Source organism: Notothenia rossii (assembly GCF_949606895.1).
Source record: "Notothenia rossii genome assembly, chromosome: 2".
Taxonomy (NCBI): Eukaryota; Metazoa; Chordata; class Actinopteri; order Perciformes; family Nototheniidae; genus Notothenia; species Notothenia rossii.
In genome coordinates, this window is record NC_136904.1 from 80,024,379 (window position 1) to 80,039,989 (window position 15,611).

General features: G+C 42.5%; 1 protein-coding gene across 1 annotated transcript in view; it reads left to right on the forward strand.

Annotated features, from left to right (window-relative positions):
* irs2b (insulin receptor substrate 2b) overlaps nt 1–10,938 on the forward strand; it is a 13,012-nt gene extending 2,074 nt beyond the window's left edge. Inside the window, exons 1-2 of the mRNA XM_079663757.1 lie at nt 1–1,487; nt 8,405–10,938. The exon at nt 1–1,487 is cut by the window's left edge and continues 2,074 nt beyond it. Of these exons, the coding sequence (XP_079519883.1) occupies nt 1–1,487; nt 8,405–8,409 (1,492 nt within the window). The 3' untranslated portion in view covers nt 8,410–10,938. The remainder of the gene's footprint in view (nt 1,488–8,404) is intronic.
* The last annotated feature ends 4,673 nt before the right edge of the window (nt 10,939–15,611 follow it).

Consider the following 15,611-nt stretch of genomic DNA (forward strand, 5'->3'; position numbering starts at 1 on the left):
GTGCGGAACCAAAATGTCAGTGGAGAGCACTGATGGAAAGCTCACCAATGGAGAGTACCTGAACATGTCTCCGGTTGACCCTTTGGGGTCTGTCACACCCCCAGACTACATCCTCAGTCCTTCAGGGGGAGATACCTATCCCCTGCATCATCACAGACAACCTTATTTTTACAGCTCTCTGCCACGCTCAGTTAAAGGCCAGTTGCAGCGCAGCGGGTCCACAGACAAAGACCAGTATGTGGTGATGAGTCTACAGAGACAGAGCATAGAAGAGGAGTCAAACTATTGTCCTATCTCTCCGGTGGACTCTGAGGCCAGCAGCTCTCCAGGGACACCAAGCACCCCTTCTTCTGCCCCATCTCCTTTCAGATTAGCTCGGGTGGATGGAGGTCTTGTACACAGGAATAGGGTGTGTCGGCCCAGCCGCCTGGCTCTGGAATCCCTTAGAACACTACCATGTATGAGTGAACACCCGCTTCCCTCAGAGCCACGCAGCCCTGGAGAGTACATCAACATAGACTTTAGTAGTGCTACTCGCGACCAGCTGGCATGTAAAGAGAGCTCCGAGTCATCTTTGAGCTTTATCTGTGAAGAGGAGGGATCCCTGCCACTCTCAGACTATGCTAATGTTGATGTCATCTCCCCAGGTCACCTTGGCCTACACAACTCAGGGGCTTCTCCCCCTGCAGGGTGCCTAGACCACAAGCCTGAAGTTCTGTCTTGTCCTAGTGTGGGGAAAACCCATCAGAACAGGCAAGTATGTGAGAAGGGAGAAGAGAAAAAAAGCATAGAGACACATACTGAGGAGAGGGGGAGGGTAGAGGAATATCCTCTCCAACAGCAGGTGAGCCAGCCTGCTCCAGTCAAGGATGACTACACTGAGATGACTTTCAGTTTTCCGGCCCCTCTACCTGCTCTCTGCCCCCCTGAGGATGCCCCCCTCCCCACCAGCCCCACAGCCTGTGTCCAGAGACTCAGCCTTGACAGCAGCATTATGGATGGGGTGCCCGCTGTGGACTCTTTTCTCCTGGGGGGTCCTTCGTTACCTGGATCCCTTGTGGATCCACACAGAGGGGCCAAAGTGATCCGAGCTGACCCTCAGGGGCGCCGGCGGCACAGTTCGGAGACCTTTTCCTCCACCACCACTGTCACACCAGTGTGCCCATCATTTGCCCACGACACCAAGCGGCACAGCTCTGCCTCTGTGGAGAATGTGTCGCACACTGTCTGCAGCTCTGAGGGTTCAGACGAGGACAATAGCAGCAACAGCCCCATGTGCAGGGATTTGTCAGCTGGTTATCAAAATGGACTTAACTACATTGCCTTAAACTTGATGGAGGGAAACATTGGAGGATCCAGGTTAGGCAGCTGTGATGGACTTCTGAGGTTCAAGACGACAGCCTGTGGATGCAAAGGGGGCATGAACGGTTTCAACACTAGCCCCTACGCCAGCATGGGATTCAAGGAGACTGCTGCTGCTGTTAAAGGTGAGCGTTTTCATAATCGTCACACACACTCATTCATGCTGTATGTTTTCCTTCATGAAGGGAGTGGTGTCAGGGTTTAAGAGTAGGATAGAGATCCGCCTCAGGGCTACTGTGTTCTCTGCAGAGATATGCTAATCGTTGCTAACCAGCACTTCTGAGCTCCTATTTTATTCCAAAGTTGAAAATGATGATAGTTTTTAAGAGAACAAACTGAGAATAAGCAGCTTAATTTGTGTGCCTGCAGTTGATCCTATGTGCTTAACACAGACAATAGATTTAACCTGGAGCCAAAAAATAGTGTGTAATCTACTTCTGGTTAGCTATATTATAACCTTTTCCTTTCATATAATCCTAATATTGCATTACTTGTCTGTAGTTTAAAGTATAGGCAAAGCCACATCCATGATCCTCTGAAATAACAACCTATTGTGTTATGTAATCAAATGTATCAACAGCGTTAAACAGTTGCATCCGTTTTACACTAAAACAAACTGACAGCAGTTGTTAGTCTTAAAACTTGGGCTACTGTAGCTCAGTAAAGTAAGTAAAGTGAGTAAATTTGTTATGAATATAGCTGTTGGGTGTAGGCTGTGATGTTTAGATAGAATTAGTCTCCTACTCGTCACACCCATGACACATCGACAAATCTCAAGGCTGTTCGATGCTGAGGAAGGCTGTTTGCTCAGTCTTTGATCTGCTTCAAACTGCCCAGAGTGAGATTGCAGAATAGAGACACCGGAAAACGATGGTTTACGTAGCTCCAAATAAAAGCTTAGAAAATAAAAAGCACTAAAGTGTGCCAAACCTCAAAAGCACATACTATTCGCAGCATGTTGTTTTTGCAATTTATTGATTTTTTCAAGGGAAACCACAACTGTATTTCAATTTAGCATTCAATAGCTTTAACAAGGTTTTATTTTGAAACCACCTTATTCTGAAAAGTATGGCCGAAGTTTTCATATTATATTTTGGCTTGCTTGATGCTGCTGTTGTGTATTTGTGATTGGTCTCTTCCCTCAGTGACGCAGTTTTATTCCACGTCAGTGTTTACAAAAAACATGTAGTCTGATCCAGTGACACATGCAGCATTACACATGATGCGCACATGGAAGTAGCTAAAACATGCAAAGAAAATATATTTATGTTCCCTTTTATAACAGTGTATTCTAGCTTTTATAAGGCTGCTATGGGTGTAAAGCCATGACATCCTAATGACTAGGTGTTTCTTAAGTAGGACGAAACAATAGCCTAGTATATTACCTTTCACCTCATTTTGTTCACTATCCCTGTGAGTCAGGAGGCTGTGTACACGATGGTGAAATACTAGAGTTTAATTGCTGTTTGTGTTTTTTACAACAAGCTTGTCTCTCTTTGTATCTGTCTTTGCTGGCTCTCATGCTCTGAGCGCCGGCAGCATGGGGCTTGGTGCAAGTCATCGGGTTCCCCAGAAAAACAAGTGAGTCAGTTGTTTATCAATTGTCAGGTACTGGGTTTCAGGACTGGAATGCGGGCTGTGTCCAAAGGTTGCTGGGAGAGGTGAATGCTCACTTGTTTTTCTAACCTGGTGGGATGGACCCAGAGGGAGGATTTTTTTTTTTACTTCGTTCACAAACACATTAATTGAACAATGTTACACAAGAGTTGGCACTCACACATTTTATTAAGAACATGTAAATGTATGCAGGCTCACACACTTACTTGTTGTGAACCTTAACACCCTATGTGAAAGTTCTTGTCCATAGACTTCATTGTGTCCTGGAACTTTGTCTCTTATAGGACAGGGCCTAATTATTGAATATTTCACACTGGAGACGTTTGTCCAAGGTTATGAGAGCCGGGGAGGAGGAAAGAAGTAGGCAGAGGAACAATGGTGAAGGATGGATGACTTTTTGTGTTCTTCATTGACAACAAAATAGACAATTGAACTGTTGCAACGGTGGAATGGAGGAGTTACAAGGTAATGAAGCAACAAAAAGAAGTTCCATTCTTGTAAGAGTGGGCCTTTCTAATTTCTTGGTTACACAAGCCCTTCCTAACAAACAAATACCTTTGTACATAGTAGTGAATGACTCTGCTCTCTGATCAGGAATGTAACCAGTGTGGCAAGTCATTGATACTTATCAAAACACAAAAACACCTCTGTTCCTTGTGTGTGTGTTTGTGAGGATAAGAAAGTACATGAAAGTACTACAACCAGGAAGGCCTCTTGTGTTATCACTGAGTGAACTATGATTTGCAATTCCAGCAGGACATACATTTTTATATTAAATTAGGATCCGGAAATCAACATCCTGTCGGACAGGGATAGAGATTTTGCTCCTAAGCAGATCCTCCCAGTCTGTATATTCATGTAGCTCTGTGAGGATTATTGGGTCCATTAGTTGAGGGGCTACACTGTTGTTGTTTGGGTTTTGGCCCTGACATGAGGTGCACGGAAAGGGGAGGTGATGGGCCAGAGGAGAGGGCTGTTTAGCTTTCAGTGCACGCCTTCTGGCCCTGTCGACAATGTCAGTTTCTTGACCTTTGAACTACCAATGTGTGTGTGAGAGACTGTGAGCGGGGGAGGGATATTGCAAAGGGGACATTTCCAGAAAACCACACACCTCCATCTCTGTGGGGAAAACAAAACAGGGAGTGTGCACTATTTTTACATCTTCTTACTCCCACTCCTTTTAGAGTAAATCTCTCTTGCCACTTCTCTTTTCTCCATTAAAGCTCCTTTAATGGAGAAGCCCCTGTGTCTCCCCCCGTCACTTTTTTCCCACTTCTTTCCTCATCTTTGTAATGTTTTTCTCCCTGGCTAAAAGTAGGGGTGCAGACAGAGGGGGAGACTGACTCACACTCTCCATGGCTTTCATTAGTGGGCACAGACTACTTTGTCTGCGCGTCTTCATCTCTTGTGTGTGTACATATATATGGAGCCATAAGCAGATGGTGGAGTGGTGGAGAGGTGGGGGGGTCAGGGGTTTTGCACCTGCCCTGCCAAGCAGTGCTCACTGGTTCTCCCTTCAGAGGAGAGTGACAATACGCTAATGGCTGGCCGCCATCTGCCACAACAACAACAGGGAGAAGGTGGGGGTGTGGCGAGGCAGTTTCAAGAAGGCATACACCAACCCAAAGCCCTTCCCCCCCTTCTCCTCTACGTCCTCCTCCCCCGTTTCTCTCTCCAGGCATTGGTTTCTGTTTTTCAGATATCATGTGGTCTACACGCCCTTCGCCCCCCCTCCTCACACACACCTTCTCCACACCAGTTCGTTTGAGCTGAGTTTATGCTGTTGTTATCTGACCTCATTGGACTGTCTCTGATTGGCTTTTCACACAAGGGCAAGGCCATTGAGGATTGTCTAACGATGCATTAAACAATTAGCTAGTCAAATCTGATCAGAGTCAATAACAACACTCTCACTCCTCTTGCTGCTTCACTTATCTCACACTGCCAACAACGAAACCAACACTTTATAGCTAACTCTTTTTTTTAGCATTGAATTCAAATGTGTAGAGCATTCACTGTTATTGGATCAGTCAATTTACAGGAAATTAATGAACAGCTGTTTTGATTGATTTATCTTTTTATTCATTTTTAATTCCATTTTTCTTTGGTTCCAGCTCCACATATTTCATGATATGTATCTTGTAGTCGGTTCATATCATTGAATTATTTGATACTTTTGGTGTGATAAAAGCAAGACATTTAAAACAATGTTTTTGTTGTGGCTTGTTTAAGGCCTGATGGGAAAGTCTTTGACAGAATAGCTTACAAGTGCAGTTAGTTTGTCCACATATCATACATATATATACAGTAAATAACGTATATTGCCCTTTTTATAGTTAAATAATATGCGCCTGCATAATATGTTGCTGTTGAACAGCCAAATAATTCCACCCTGGAACATTTAGTGCCACCAACAATGCCTCATTATTTGATTACGTACTATAATTTGAGGAACATTAAATCTTTGTCCTCACCTGTACTGTACACCTCTCCCCTTCAGGCAAATACACACACCTGGCCAACTGATACATAACTCTCTGAGTAAAGTAGGGCGGGATGTTCCAGTGCTAGATAAAAAAAAAGGCAGCCTACCATATCCTCAGTTTAGCTTGGAGGTAAGAAGGATTACATTCACTTCAGGATTAGACATAGTTGAGAAGCTTGTTTTGCCTAGAGGATGAGGAAGAGATAGAGCTTCTGTGTGTAGTAGTACTTCCACACAAAACACACACTAGTGTAATGGCTTCAGGCCGATTTTGTAGATTTTCATTCATAATAGTCTGGCTCATCATAAATGCTTCTCTAGCTCTCTGGACCCAATTACTGTATTAATGCTTCTTCATAGAGGTGTATTATATACAGTAGTTAAGCATAGGATTAGCTCTCAGCTGAGAGGATTGGCTTTGTCATGTGTGATAGCAAAATAAAATATTTGGCTTTAACACAGTAGGTCAGACTAAAGAAGACTTAAATTCACAAATTTCGCTTCTGGGAAACTGCTATTGGCTTCTTTCATAACGTTCGGACATTTATAGACCACATTTATTAATTGAGAAAAAAAAACAAGTTATCTTGCTGCAATTTATCTGTGAAAAGCCACAGAATTAATGTTCAAAGATACAAAACAAAGTTTTTCCGGAATGTGTAATAATTAGTCAGCTGGAAGCAGGGTAAACATGTTGTTTTTGTTTTGTTGGTCATAGAGGTGTGGGAAGTCAGGGGTGAAGAGTCAGTTAGTGTTTGTTTGGTTGAGCGCTGCTGTAAATCAGGGAGGAGCTGGCAGGAATGTAAACAGAGCAGATCCAAGCCTGTAGAAGGAAACCTGCTCTCAACATCGGCTTAGTTGTTTGCAGAAGCTCTCACAGCGTAACTACAATAAAAAAACAGTTGAGGATCCTCTTTCTTCCTTGCTACTCATAAAAACAGTTGGAGCAGTTCTTCTTCATTCACAGTTCTGCCACCACACAAAACTACTCGAACAGGCGACAGCAGACTCGGGGACATGTTTACTCTGCTTCTGAAGCACCATAGAGGCTGCTAATACATGCCTGAGTGTGTGTCCTAGTCCTGAATGGAGCATGGCTAAATTTAGCCTGTGAGAACTAAATAAATAATGAACAGAGCTTGAATGTGTGTGTGTGTGTGTGTGTGTGTGTGTGTGTGTGTGTGTGTGTGTGTGTGTGTGTGTGTGTGTGTGTGTGTGTGTGTGTGTGTGTGTGTGTGTGTGTGTGTGTGTGTGTGTGTGTGTGTGTGTGCGAGCGCGCGGGTTGTGACGGGGGGCACCGTTTTTTTTAGAGGGGTGTGTGCTCCAAAAAGAGGAGGGGTAGGAGCCATTGGGTTCATTCCCCGCTGGACGACTGTCCCCTTCTCTCAAACCCCCTCCCCAAATCTCCCCGCCCACCCAACACTTTTTCTCAAAACAGCATGTGTTTGAATAGCAGTGTGTGTGTGGCGAGTCCCCATATGTGCACATTGTCCTATAGCACCATTGTTCATACAATAGTCATCATGTTTTTTAGAGCTTATGAACATGGCTACACTTGATTGTTAATCTGAGCTGTTGGTGATTCAACTCTCCTTCCCGGCAGATCTCTGTCATTCTCACCCAAGTGTCTGCCTCTACAGGCCACTGTAGAAACACACACACAGTTTGTTATCGACCACCCGGTCCCATGACCTCAACGCATTCCCCTTCCTCTCTGTCAGGTTGATTCTGTTACTGTGGTTTTTCCACAACTTTGAACCCTAACTGTTTCTGTTTTTCATCTGTCTCTGACACCCATGAACAGATGAAGAGACAAAGCTCAGCCAGCACAGGTGGCCCCAGGATGGAAATAAATTATTCTGTCTTTAAATTGAACTCTGGGGTACCATATTTTAGTATTTGTAGAAATGCGTCAGCCTTAATGCATTTTATTAACTTCTTTGATGTTTTGGTCATCAGTAAGTGTTATGGCAAATGTCTTTAAAGCTTTAGATTTTATATTAACCTTGATTTTCCTTTATGGTGCATATAGGGCAAAGAGAGAGAACAGACTTGTGTGTGTTTATGGTGGGAGAGGTTGAGAAGGGGGTACTAGTGAGGACTCTGAATGAAAGGTTTGTTTTACAGAATGACGATCACATCCAGCTTTGTGAAAACAGCTCTTGTTCGTGGCTGGGGAAGAGAGGAGACAGCAAATGAGGGAAGAAATGCAGCCGCGTAGAGGGGCTTTGTGTGTGTTTGTGTGTGTGTCAGCCAAGACTTCCGCTCCCATTTGATAGCTCTGCATGCAAATGAAACCTCACAAACAAGTACACCGGGGCAAGGGTCAGCACAGCTTTCCACTGGGAGAAAAGCGACACTGTAGACCCAGGAATTATAGTGGGCAAACACACAGCTGTGGTGTGTGTGGGAGTGAACCTGACATTCTTTGTTCATTTGACTTCAGTAGGTTTGCAATCAAGAATACCTGGTGTGTGTGACTGTTGTTGCTGTCTCCTTTTCCATCACAGGAGAGTCCTGTGTCAGCTGCACACTGCTAAATGCCACTTTGTTTTCCCCCTGCCATGAAAGCACCTGCCACTTCAGTGTCTACCAGCTGAGGAATACACACACACACACACACACACACACACACACACACACACACACACACACACACACACACACACACACACACACACACACACACACACACACACACACACACACACACACACACACACACACACACACACAGTTGGGGTATCCGTTTGAACTCCCTCTCTTCCTCGATTGCTTCGTCCTATGTAATAAATCACACATACTGTATGTACGAACACTTCACTTAAGTCTCCCTTAAGTAGTATGAACAAAAAAAGATAATAAAGTTAGATGAAAGATCATGTCTATGTATCTCATGGCAAAAAAAAAATTAACTTGTTTTATTTTTTCTTCTTTCAGAATAAAGGCTGACGGGTCCTCCCACCCCTCTCCTCTCCTTCCTCCTGTGAACGTAGGATTTCACTGCAGCCAAGTGACGAGGTCGCCGCAGCGACAGCTGGACCATGTGCTGCAGTCGATGTCCTTTGACCTCTTTACCGCCTTTGAGGGTCGCGGAGACAGCCATCACCATGGCAACACAGACACTTGACCCTTGCCCCAAATCTTCGCTCTGCTTTTCTTGGCACCAAAACATTAAGGCGCCATTGCTGCTGCTGTACTAGATTACCTTAAAATAACAAGAACTTAAACAGACTTTTAACCCTAACTCTAAATTGGTAACTATTTATCTCTAGATACACCTGCAAAATTATTCTGCAGTATATTGTTATTTTACTTATTCTTATTGTTATTATTGCCATTCATACATTTTTAGCTGGTCTGCTTTTGGCATCAGCCAATAGTTGCCAGATCCTCTGAACCAAACCTGCAAAGAATAGCGTGCACACATATACACAAAATACCTTTCATGCATACAGATTACATATATTTATTTATTTATCATGTATGTATGCATTTAATGAAGTGTGTGTGTGTGTGTGTGTGTGTGTGTGTGTGTGTGTGTGTGTGTGTGTGTGTGTGTGTGTGTGTGTGTGTGTGTGTGTGTGTGTGTGTGTGTGTGTGTGTGTGTGTGTGTGTGTGTGTGTGTGTGTGTGTGTGTGAGAATTTGTATACAGATTGTACTGCAAAAAGAGGCGGCATTTATGAACATATTTAAAAATCAAAGTTAACAATTGCTAAAAAGAAAAAACCTACCTCAGCAAAAACCAGGTTGGTACCAATTCACAAGGTAGAAATATATATAAAATATTTATTTTCAGAGGTGAATGTTTTTTAAAAATCACCAATCCAAAGCCTTACTCTAGCCATCAGCCCCCGTCTGATGGACCTTTTTAAAGTTTGGACCTATAAACACGCAGTATATCAAAGAGATAACAGATCATCTGACTGAATGTTCATCAGAGACAGCCTCTCTGAGATTACGATTCTTCTCTCCCAACCTTACGTTTATTACAAGAGTATGTATTAAAGATCCAGAGTAATATATTTATTATAATGCCTGAGATGGAAGATTCAAACATGTACAAAATATCCAGAGGACTTTAGAGGAATACCTGACATTGCATTGCCCCAAACATGCATGCAGGTTTCACACATCCACACATTGCAGCGTGAACCAGATTCAACTGGACCTGAAAACCAGATCTGTGGCCTGTCTGAGCCCAAGTCTCCCACCTTTATACACTTTATACTCAGCCACTGCACACAGCACATCCTGCACAGTCTGCAGGAAGTTATGACCTGTCAGGAGAAGAGACATGGACATGAATGTTTGAAGTTATTAATACAAATTAACTGGACAGCTCAGAATCTTACATTTTCTCACCTGATGCCTCATTGCAGAGCTCTGCCACACCACATGGTTGTCTGGCAGGTGCAGGAAGCGCTGGGCAATGTGGCAAATCTGATTGGCTGTTCAATGAGCCGTTCGATAGCTTGAATCCACTCGGGGCTGAGAGAGAGCCAGACGAGACACACAGGAGCTAATGCATGGTCTTACACTTACAAACTTTCTAGATTGTAACACAAGACACATTGAATGTAGTACATGCTGTGCTCTGAGCTTGGGAACACACAACCCAACAACGACCACAACAATTGCAACAAGGACAGTAAAATATGCAGAGGTACTGAATCAAAACTATGACGCTGATACAAGCCGAATAAAAGAAACAAACCAGGGGAAGTATCTTTTTATTTATCTGAATTCACTGGTACTTAACCATTGCCTATATACTGTAAACAGTGCGGTGTTACAGAGAATTACATTTAACAAACGCTGAGAAACTTTGAGAGATGTTAAGTTAAATAACTTATGTTGTTTGTACTGTACATAGTATGTGTTTGAGTGAACTTTCTGATACAACAAAAGCACTAATTAAGTTATATGCTAACCAGTTTGGTTTGGCTTGATTTTTTTAAACTGTCATGGGATAGTCTTGTGAAATGAATGCCACTACGAGGACATTTTCTAATGCTGTAATTCTGAAAAAAAGATTTTGAGAAAAATCATTAATAATTTACATCAATAATTCTTGTTACTTAGGTACAACACAAATGGCATATATTTACAGAGATGTACCAAATGTATAAATACTGTTAATAATGGTTGTTAAACCTTAAATCTGATTTTTGCTGTTTGTACATTTTTTTCCTCCAAATTTGAAATGAAAACTTTTTTCTGTTTGTTTTTTGCTAATCGAGCCTCTTGGTGTTTTGAGCAGTGTTTTGCATTTGAATAATGTTTCAAGTTTTTATTCAGCATCTAAAGGATACAAACATGGGCTTATCTTGCTGTGTCTTTCATTGTAAATATTTCATATTCTGCATATTGTAATGCTACTAAGAGATGATGATTTAAACTTAGTTCATTGCTTTAGATTGAATAGATTCTTTATAGACACATGCAATAAATAATGATGTTATTTAAGAAACCATTTGCCTCTCTGTTTCTGTTCTGCTCCCTCTCTCCTCCCCGACATCACAAACAAGCACTAGCTTTTCATCTTTTATGTGAATAGGCACTCGCCAGAGCAGATGTTTCAATTCAGTTCCCTGCCTCTTTCATTAAGAAACCCTCATTAGGAAAGAGAGGACATCTTGATTCTCTTTCATTTCCCATGTCCCCTTGTGTTTTTAAAGCCCTGCTCCCTATCGAGAAACAGTACATTAAGAATTGGGTGTAGGCCTAACCTTGTGTTGCCTCCAGCATTAGCATTGTTATTGTTTTTCTGCACTTGGCTTCCAGTCCCCACCCCCAGCAATAGTAATTAGACCAGCATGTTGAAACAGACCCTGGAACTGGGAGGGAATCAATAACACAGTGATAGGATTATGATTTTGCACCCTTAGCCATATGCTGTCAGATTATTCATTCTCACAGCCTTGCTAATTAAAATGGTAATTAATGCTAAGAGTATAGGTCTAATAGTCTGCTATGGCTAGTGTTGTGTGTTTGGATTGGAGGAGGGGTTGGCTTTAGGTTTGTATGCATTTGCAGGGTGGGACATGACATGTTTGTACTTAAATCTTAAGTATGTGAGCAGTACAGATGGGTTAAGTCAGAAAGGGGTGGACGAAAACAGCTGGAAGGGAGGGGCAGTGGAGAAATGTGCTGGTTGACTGACAGAGCAAGGGTAGAATGGTTAGCCTGAAGGTAGATCTTCCATTAGGCTAATTTGTCCCTATAGCATATGCAGAAGCTAAATGGCTAATGAGAGAGCAAAATCCTTAAGAGCAAAGTGAGACATATTCTCTGTAAACCAGATCTCATCCATCACTGGTCTCTTCGTTGCTCCTGTTTCCGTCTTGCTCATAAAGTTTAATTAAAGACTATATCATCTCATTTAATAGTAAAGAAAGGATAGAAAAAAAGCTTCAGGCATTTTATTCTGGGTCTTTTTACTCTATTCTGACCGAATAAAAAACCCTTAATTTGTCACGCAATGGGGAAATAAGAAGACAATTATAATACTTGTGTAACCCTAAGTTGATAAAGTCAAACAGAAGATAACACTTTAGCATAGTGTCTATGTTCCATGCAAATCAGTATTGCCTCGTGACTATTGTCTACGTGTCAGCTGTGTGAATGTATATGCGTGTGTGTGAGTTTGTGTATGTGTGTTTGTTGGGGGGGGGGGGGGGGAGGTTGCTACAGTAGATAGGTCCATATGAGCAGTGTAAAGTAGCCGGTCTCCCCAGGGTGTCATCAGCCTTATGGACAGAGACCTGCAGAAGCTCCACAGGAAATTGCATGTTTCCGGAAAAGCTGTCTGGGACACTGCCACTACATTAGAGGCGGTGTGTGTGGGTGTGTGTGTGCTTTTAAAAGGGTTAACCGAGGTCCCCCACAGCAATCTGTCTTCAGTTGGTTTGTGTGACCAGCCTCGGTCAATGTCTAACATCTTTTCTGTATTGCAGTGTGAGTGCTCTGAAGAGAGAGAGAATACCTTGAGCACAAACATACTGTTAATAAACACATCACTTTATATTTAATTTAATTTTGTTGTACTGAAAATTTTAGAAATGACCGTACCATTTTAATTATCTTCTCCATGAGCAGAATACTGACATTGCAGGTTTATTTCAAATCCCACTGCATGATTGGTTTAATACAATGTTGGTTGCAATCAATTGCATGTGGTACAATATAAATTATGGGGGAAATCAGATAATGTAAGAAATGCTCTGAGTATCATGAACATTATAGATCAGAGAAAAATAATGTGGGCAGTTACGCATTCATTTCTATAACGTTTTTGAGACTTTCAAAGAAGTTTCCATTGGGACTTAAAGTGGCCTTTTCCAAATGAGCATGGCTGTATATGGTGACGTTCTGTCTTACGTATAATTTTAAAGTTGTGATCATAGTTTGCTGAAGATACAATTTTCTTTAATCCAAACAGGTTTCAACACAAAAGATGTCTGACGCAGAAAGAAATGTGTTCCTCCTCTGAACACAAGCCAAATATTTGCAATACGAGCTGTGCACATTCCTCTTTATTCAGGTGTTCAGATATTTCCCACAGATCCAACAAGAAGGAATGCAAACACTTCTGAATTCAGGAATTGTTTCACTATATTCTTATATACTGGTTACTGCATGGGGGAGAATGTCTGACAGGTTCTTGAGAAAGTGAGAGACTAAAGGGGCGAGTGCATATCCTGAGGCACACAGGATGTTACTATTGTGAGTGTGTGTGTGTGTGTGTGTGTGTGTGTGTGTGTGTGTGTGTGTGTGTGTGTGTGTGTGTGTGTTTGGTTGCTTGCTTGCTTCAACACACTTGTGTCATCCTTTCAGTGTTACATAATCCGTCAGCAATAGTTTGGTAAACAACAGTTGACTTCCTGTTTCCAGTGAAACCTGAGAAAGCAAAAATTGTTTCTTCCCATCCACTTGTACACACACGCACCAACATACATACACACTGGCTTCATTCAGACACAGTTAAGCATCAAAATCTGCATTCAAACATTTAAATTCCCCTATGAATATTTGGTTGATGTGGCCAGGGAAATGAAAAGTTTGGGGCTCTCTGCTGGAACTGCTACCTCCGCGACCCGACCACAGATAAGCGGGAGAAGATGGATGGATGAATATTTTAAAGAGAAAAATGAGACATGATATTGTCAGAGTACGGTTGATAACATCCTGCACCATTATGTTTAATCACCATAGTCAGTGCATGTCCCATACTTGGGACCAGTATACAGTCTATGGTCTTCAATAGTCAACCCTACAATGTTTTCTCTGTTTTTTCTGACCCAGCGTGACTTTTTCTCACTCACATGTGTTAGTGTGTGCGTATGCATGGGCTTCTAAGTATACACGTGTGTGTATTCAGCCTGTTCAGCTGACGTTCCCAGCTGTTTTCCAGGTAGTGTTTCTCACGCTTCTGCTGCATCTCCTCTTTCTCACGCTGGCTCTGACAGTTATTCCAATGAACACACACAAAAACACACACACACACACACACACACACACACACACACACACACACACACACACACACACACACACACACACACACACACACACACACACACACACACACACACACACACACACACACACACACACACACACACACACACACACACACAAACTGTCCCGCCTCTTTACCTGGCCAACAGGTGAACAAAGAAAGCACCTAACACACTCACGCGCACACACATCACTTCCTGTTTCTGATGACAGAGGCACAACAAAGACAGGACAAGGATACGCCCACCCCCAGACCAATAAAAACACACACACACACACACACACACACACACACACACACACACACACACACACACACACACACACACACACACACACACACACACACACACACACACACACACACACACACACACACACACACACACACACACACACACACACACACATACCCACTAAACTGATATTGTGATATGACACCAGATATTGTCTTACATTTATGGTAACATCCCACAATTGTCTTTGGCTGGTTTTGAAGGCTGCATGACAGTACATGGATATCATTTTCTGAACTAACCGGACTGTTTTAATAGTTATAATATTTGCCATGATGAGACAGTTTGTCATTATATCCACATCATTGATGAATTTATATTAAAATAAATTCAATGTTGTAAATATTCTATGTAAAAAACAATAGCCAACCCTACAATGTTTTCTCCATGTCGATATCAAGGTATTTGATCAGAAATATTTAGATATTTGATTTTCTCCATATAATCCAACCTGTGTGTGTGTGTGTGTGTGTGTGTGTGTGTGTGTGTGTGTGTGTGTGTGTGTGTACAGAAGTGTGAATGACAAGGGAGAAACAGGAAGAGGCAGGTAAGCGAGATGGAAAGACAAAGACTGCGGGGGCGGACGGGGGGGTGGAGATGAGATGTGGGAATGTGCGGGAAGCGACATGATGAGCTCATGCTCTCTCCTGGCCCTGCCCACTGTGTATGACTCACACTCGGCAGGTGCGTCTGTGTTTGTAGCTGCAGGTCAGCTCAGGGTGTGTCCTCATTACACTGCTGGGGGAACATGTTTCCTCAAGCACAGGTAGAGTTATTCATCACAGAGGTGTTCCAACTGCTTCCCTTCTTTATTACCACGCTTAGCCTAACAGCCACTATGAGTAACAGAAAGACAGGCTTTTACACTATCCATTATTGGACATACATTTAAAGAATAGGGGCCCTGCAGAGTATATGATGTAAGGATTACACATTTATAAACTCTTGAGTATGCAGTCCATTGAAAGAAACCACACCCTCTCTTAAAAGCACCAATATTTGAGGTCCCGGCTACAAGTCTTCTCTTCTGTTTCCTTCCCTGCTTCTGCCTCAAAGTGATGGATATGGTTTATGGAGAAGGCAAACGACTTGCAGACAGCCACCAGCTCCTTAGATGGAAACAAAATCTGCTTCTTCGGCTGCTGAGTGTCGTTGTGCAGCATGTGTGGATTTCATTTGGTGATCATGTGTGTATATGTTCGAGGAAAACTCACAACTCAGATATAACCTATGTTAAAGTCACTGGCAACAAATACAAATACATCACCCTGCCTGGTTGCTTTTCTGTTTCTGTTCCTTGTGTGCTAAAACTTGAAAAAATACACTC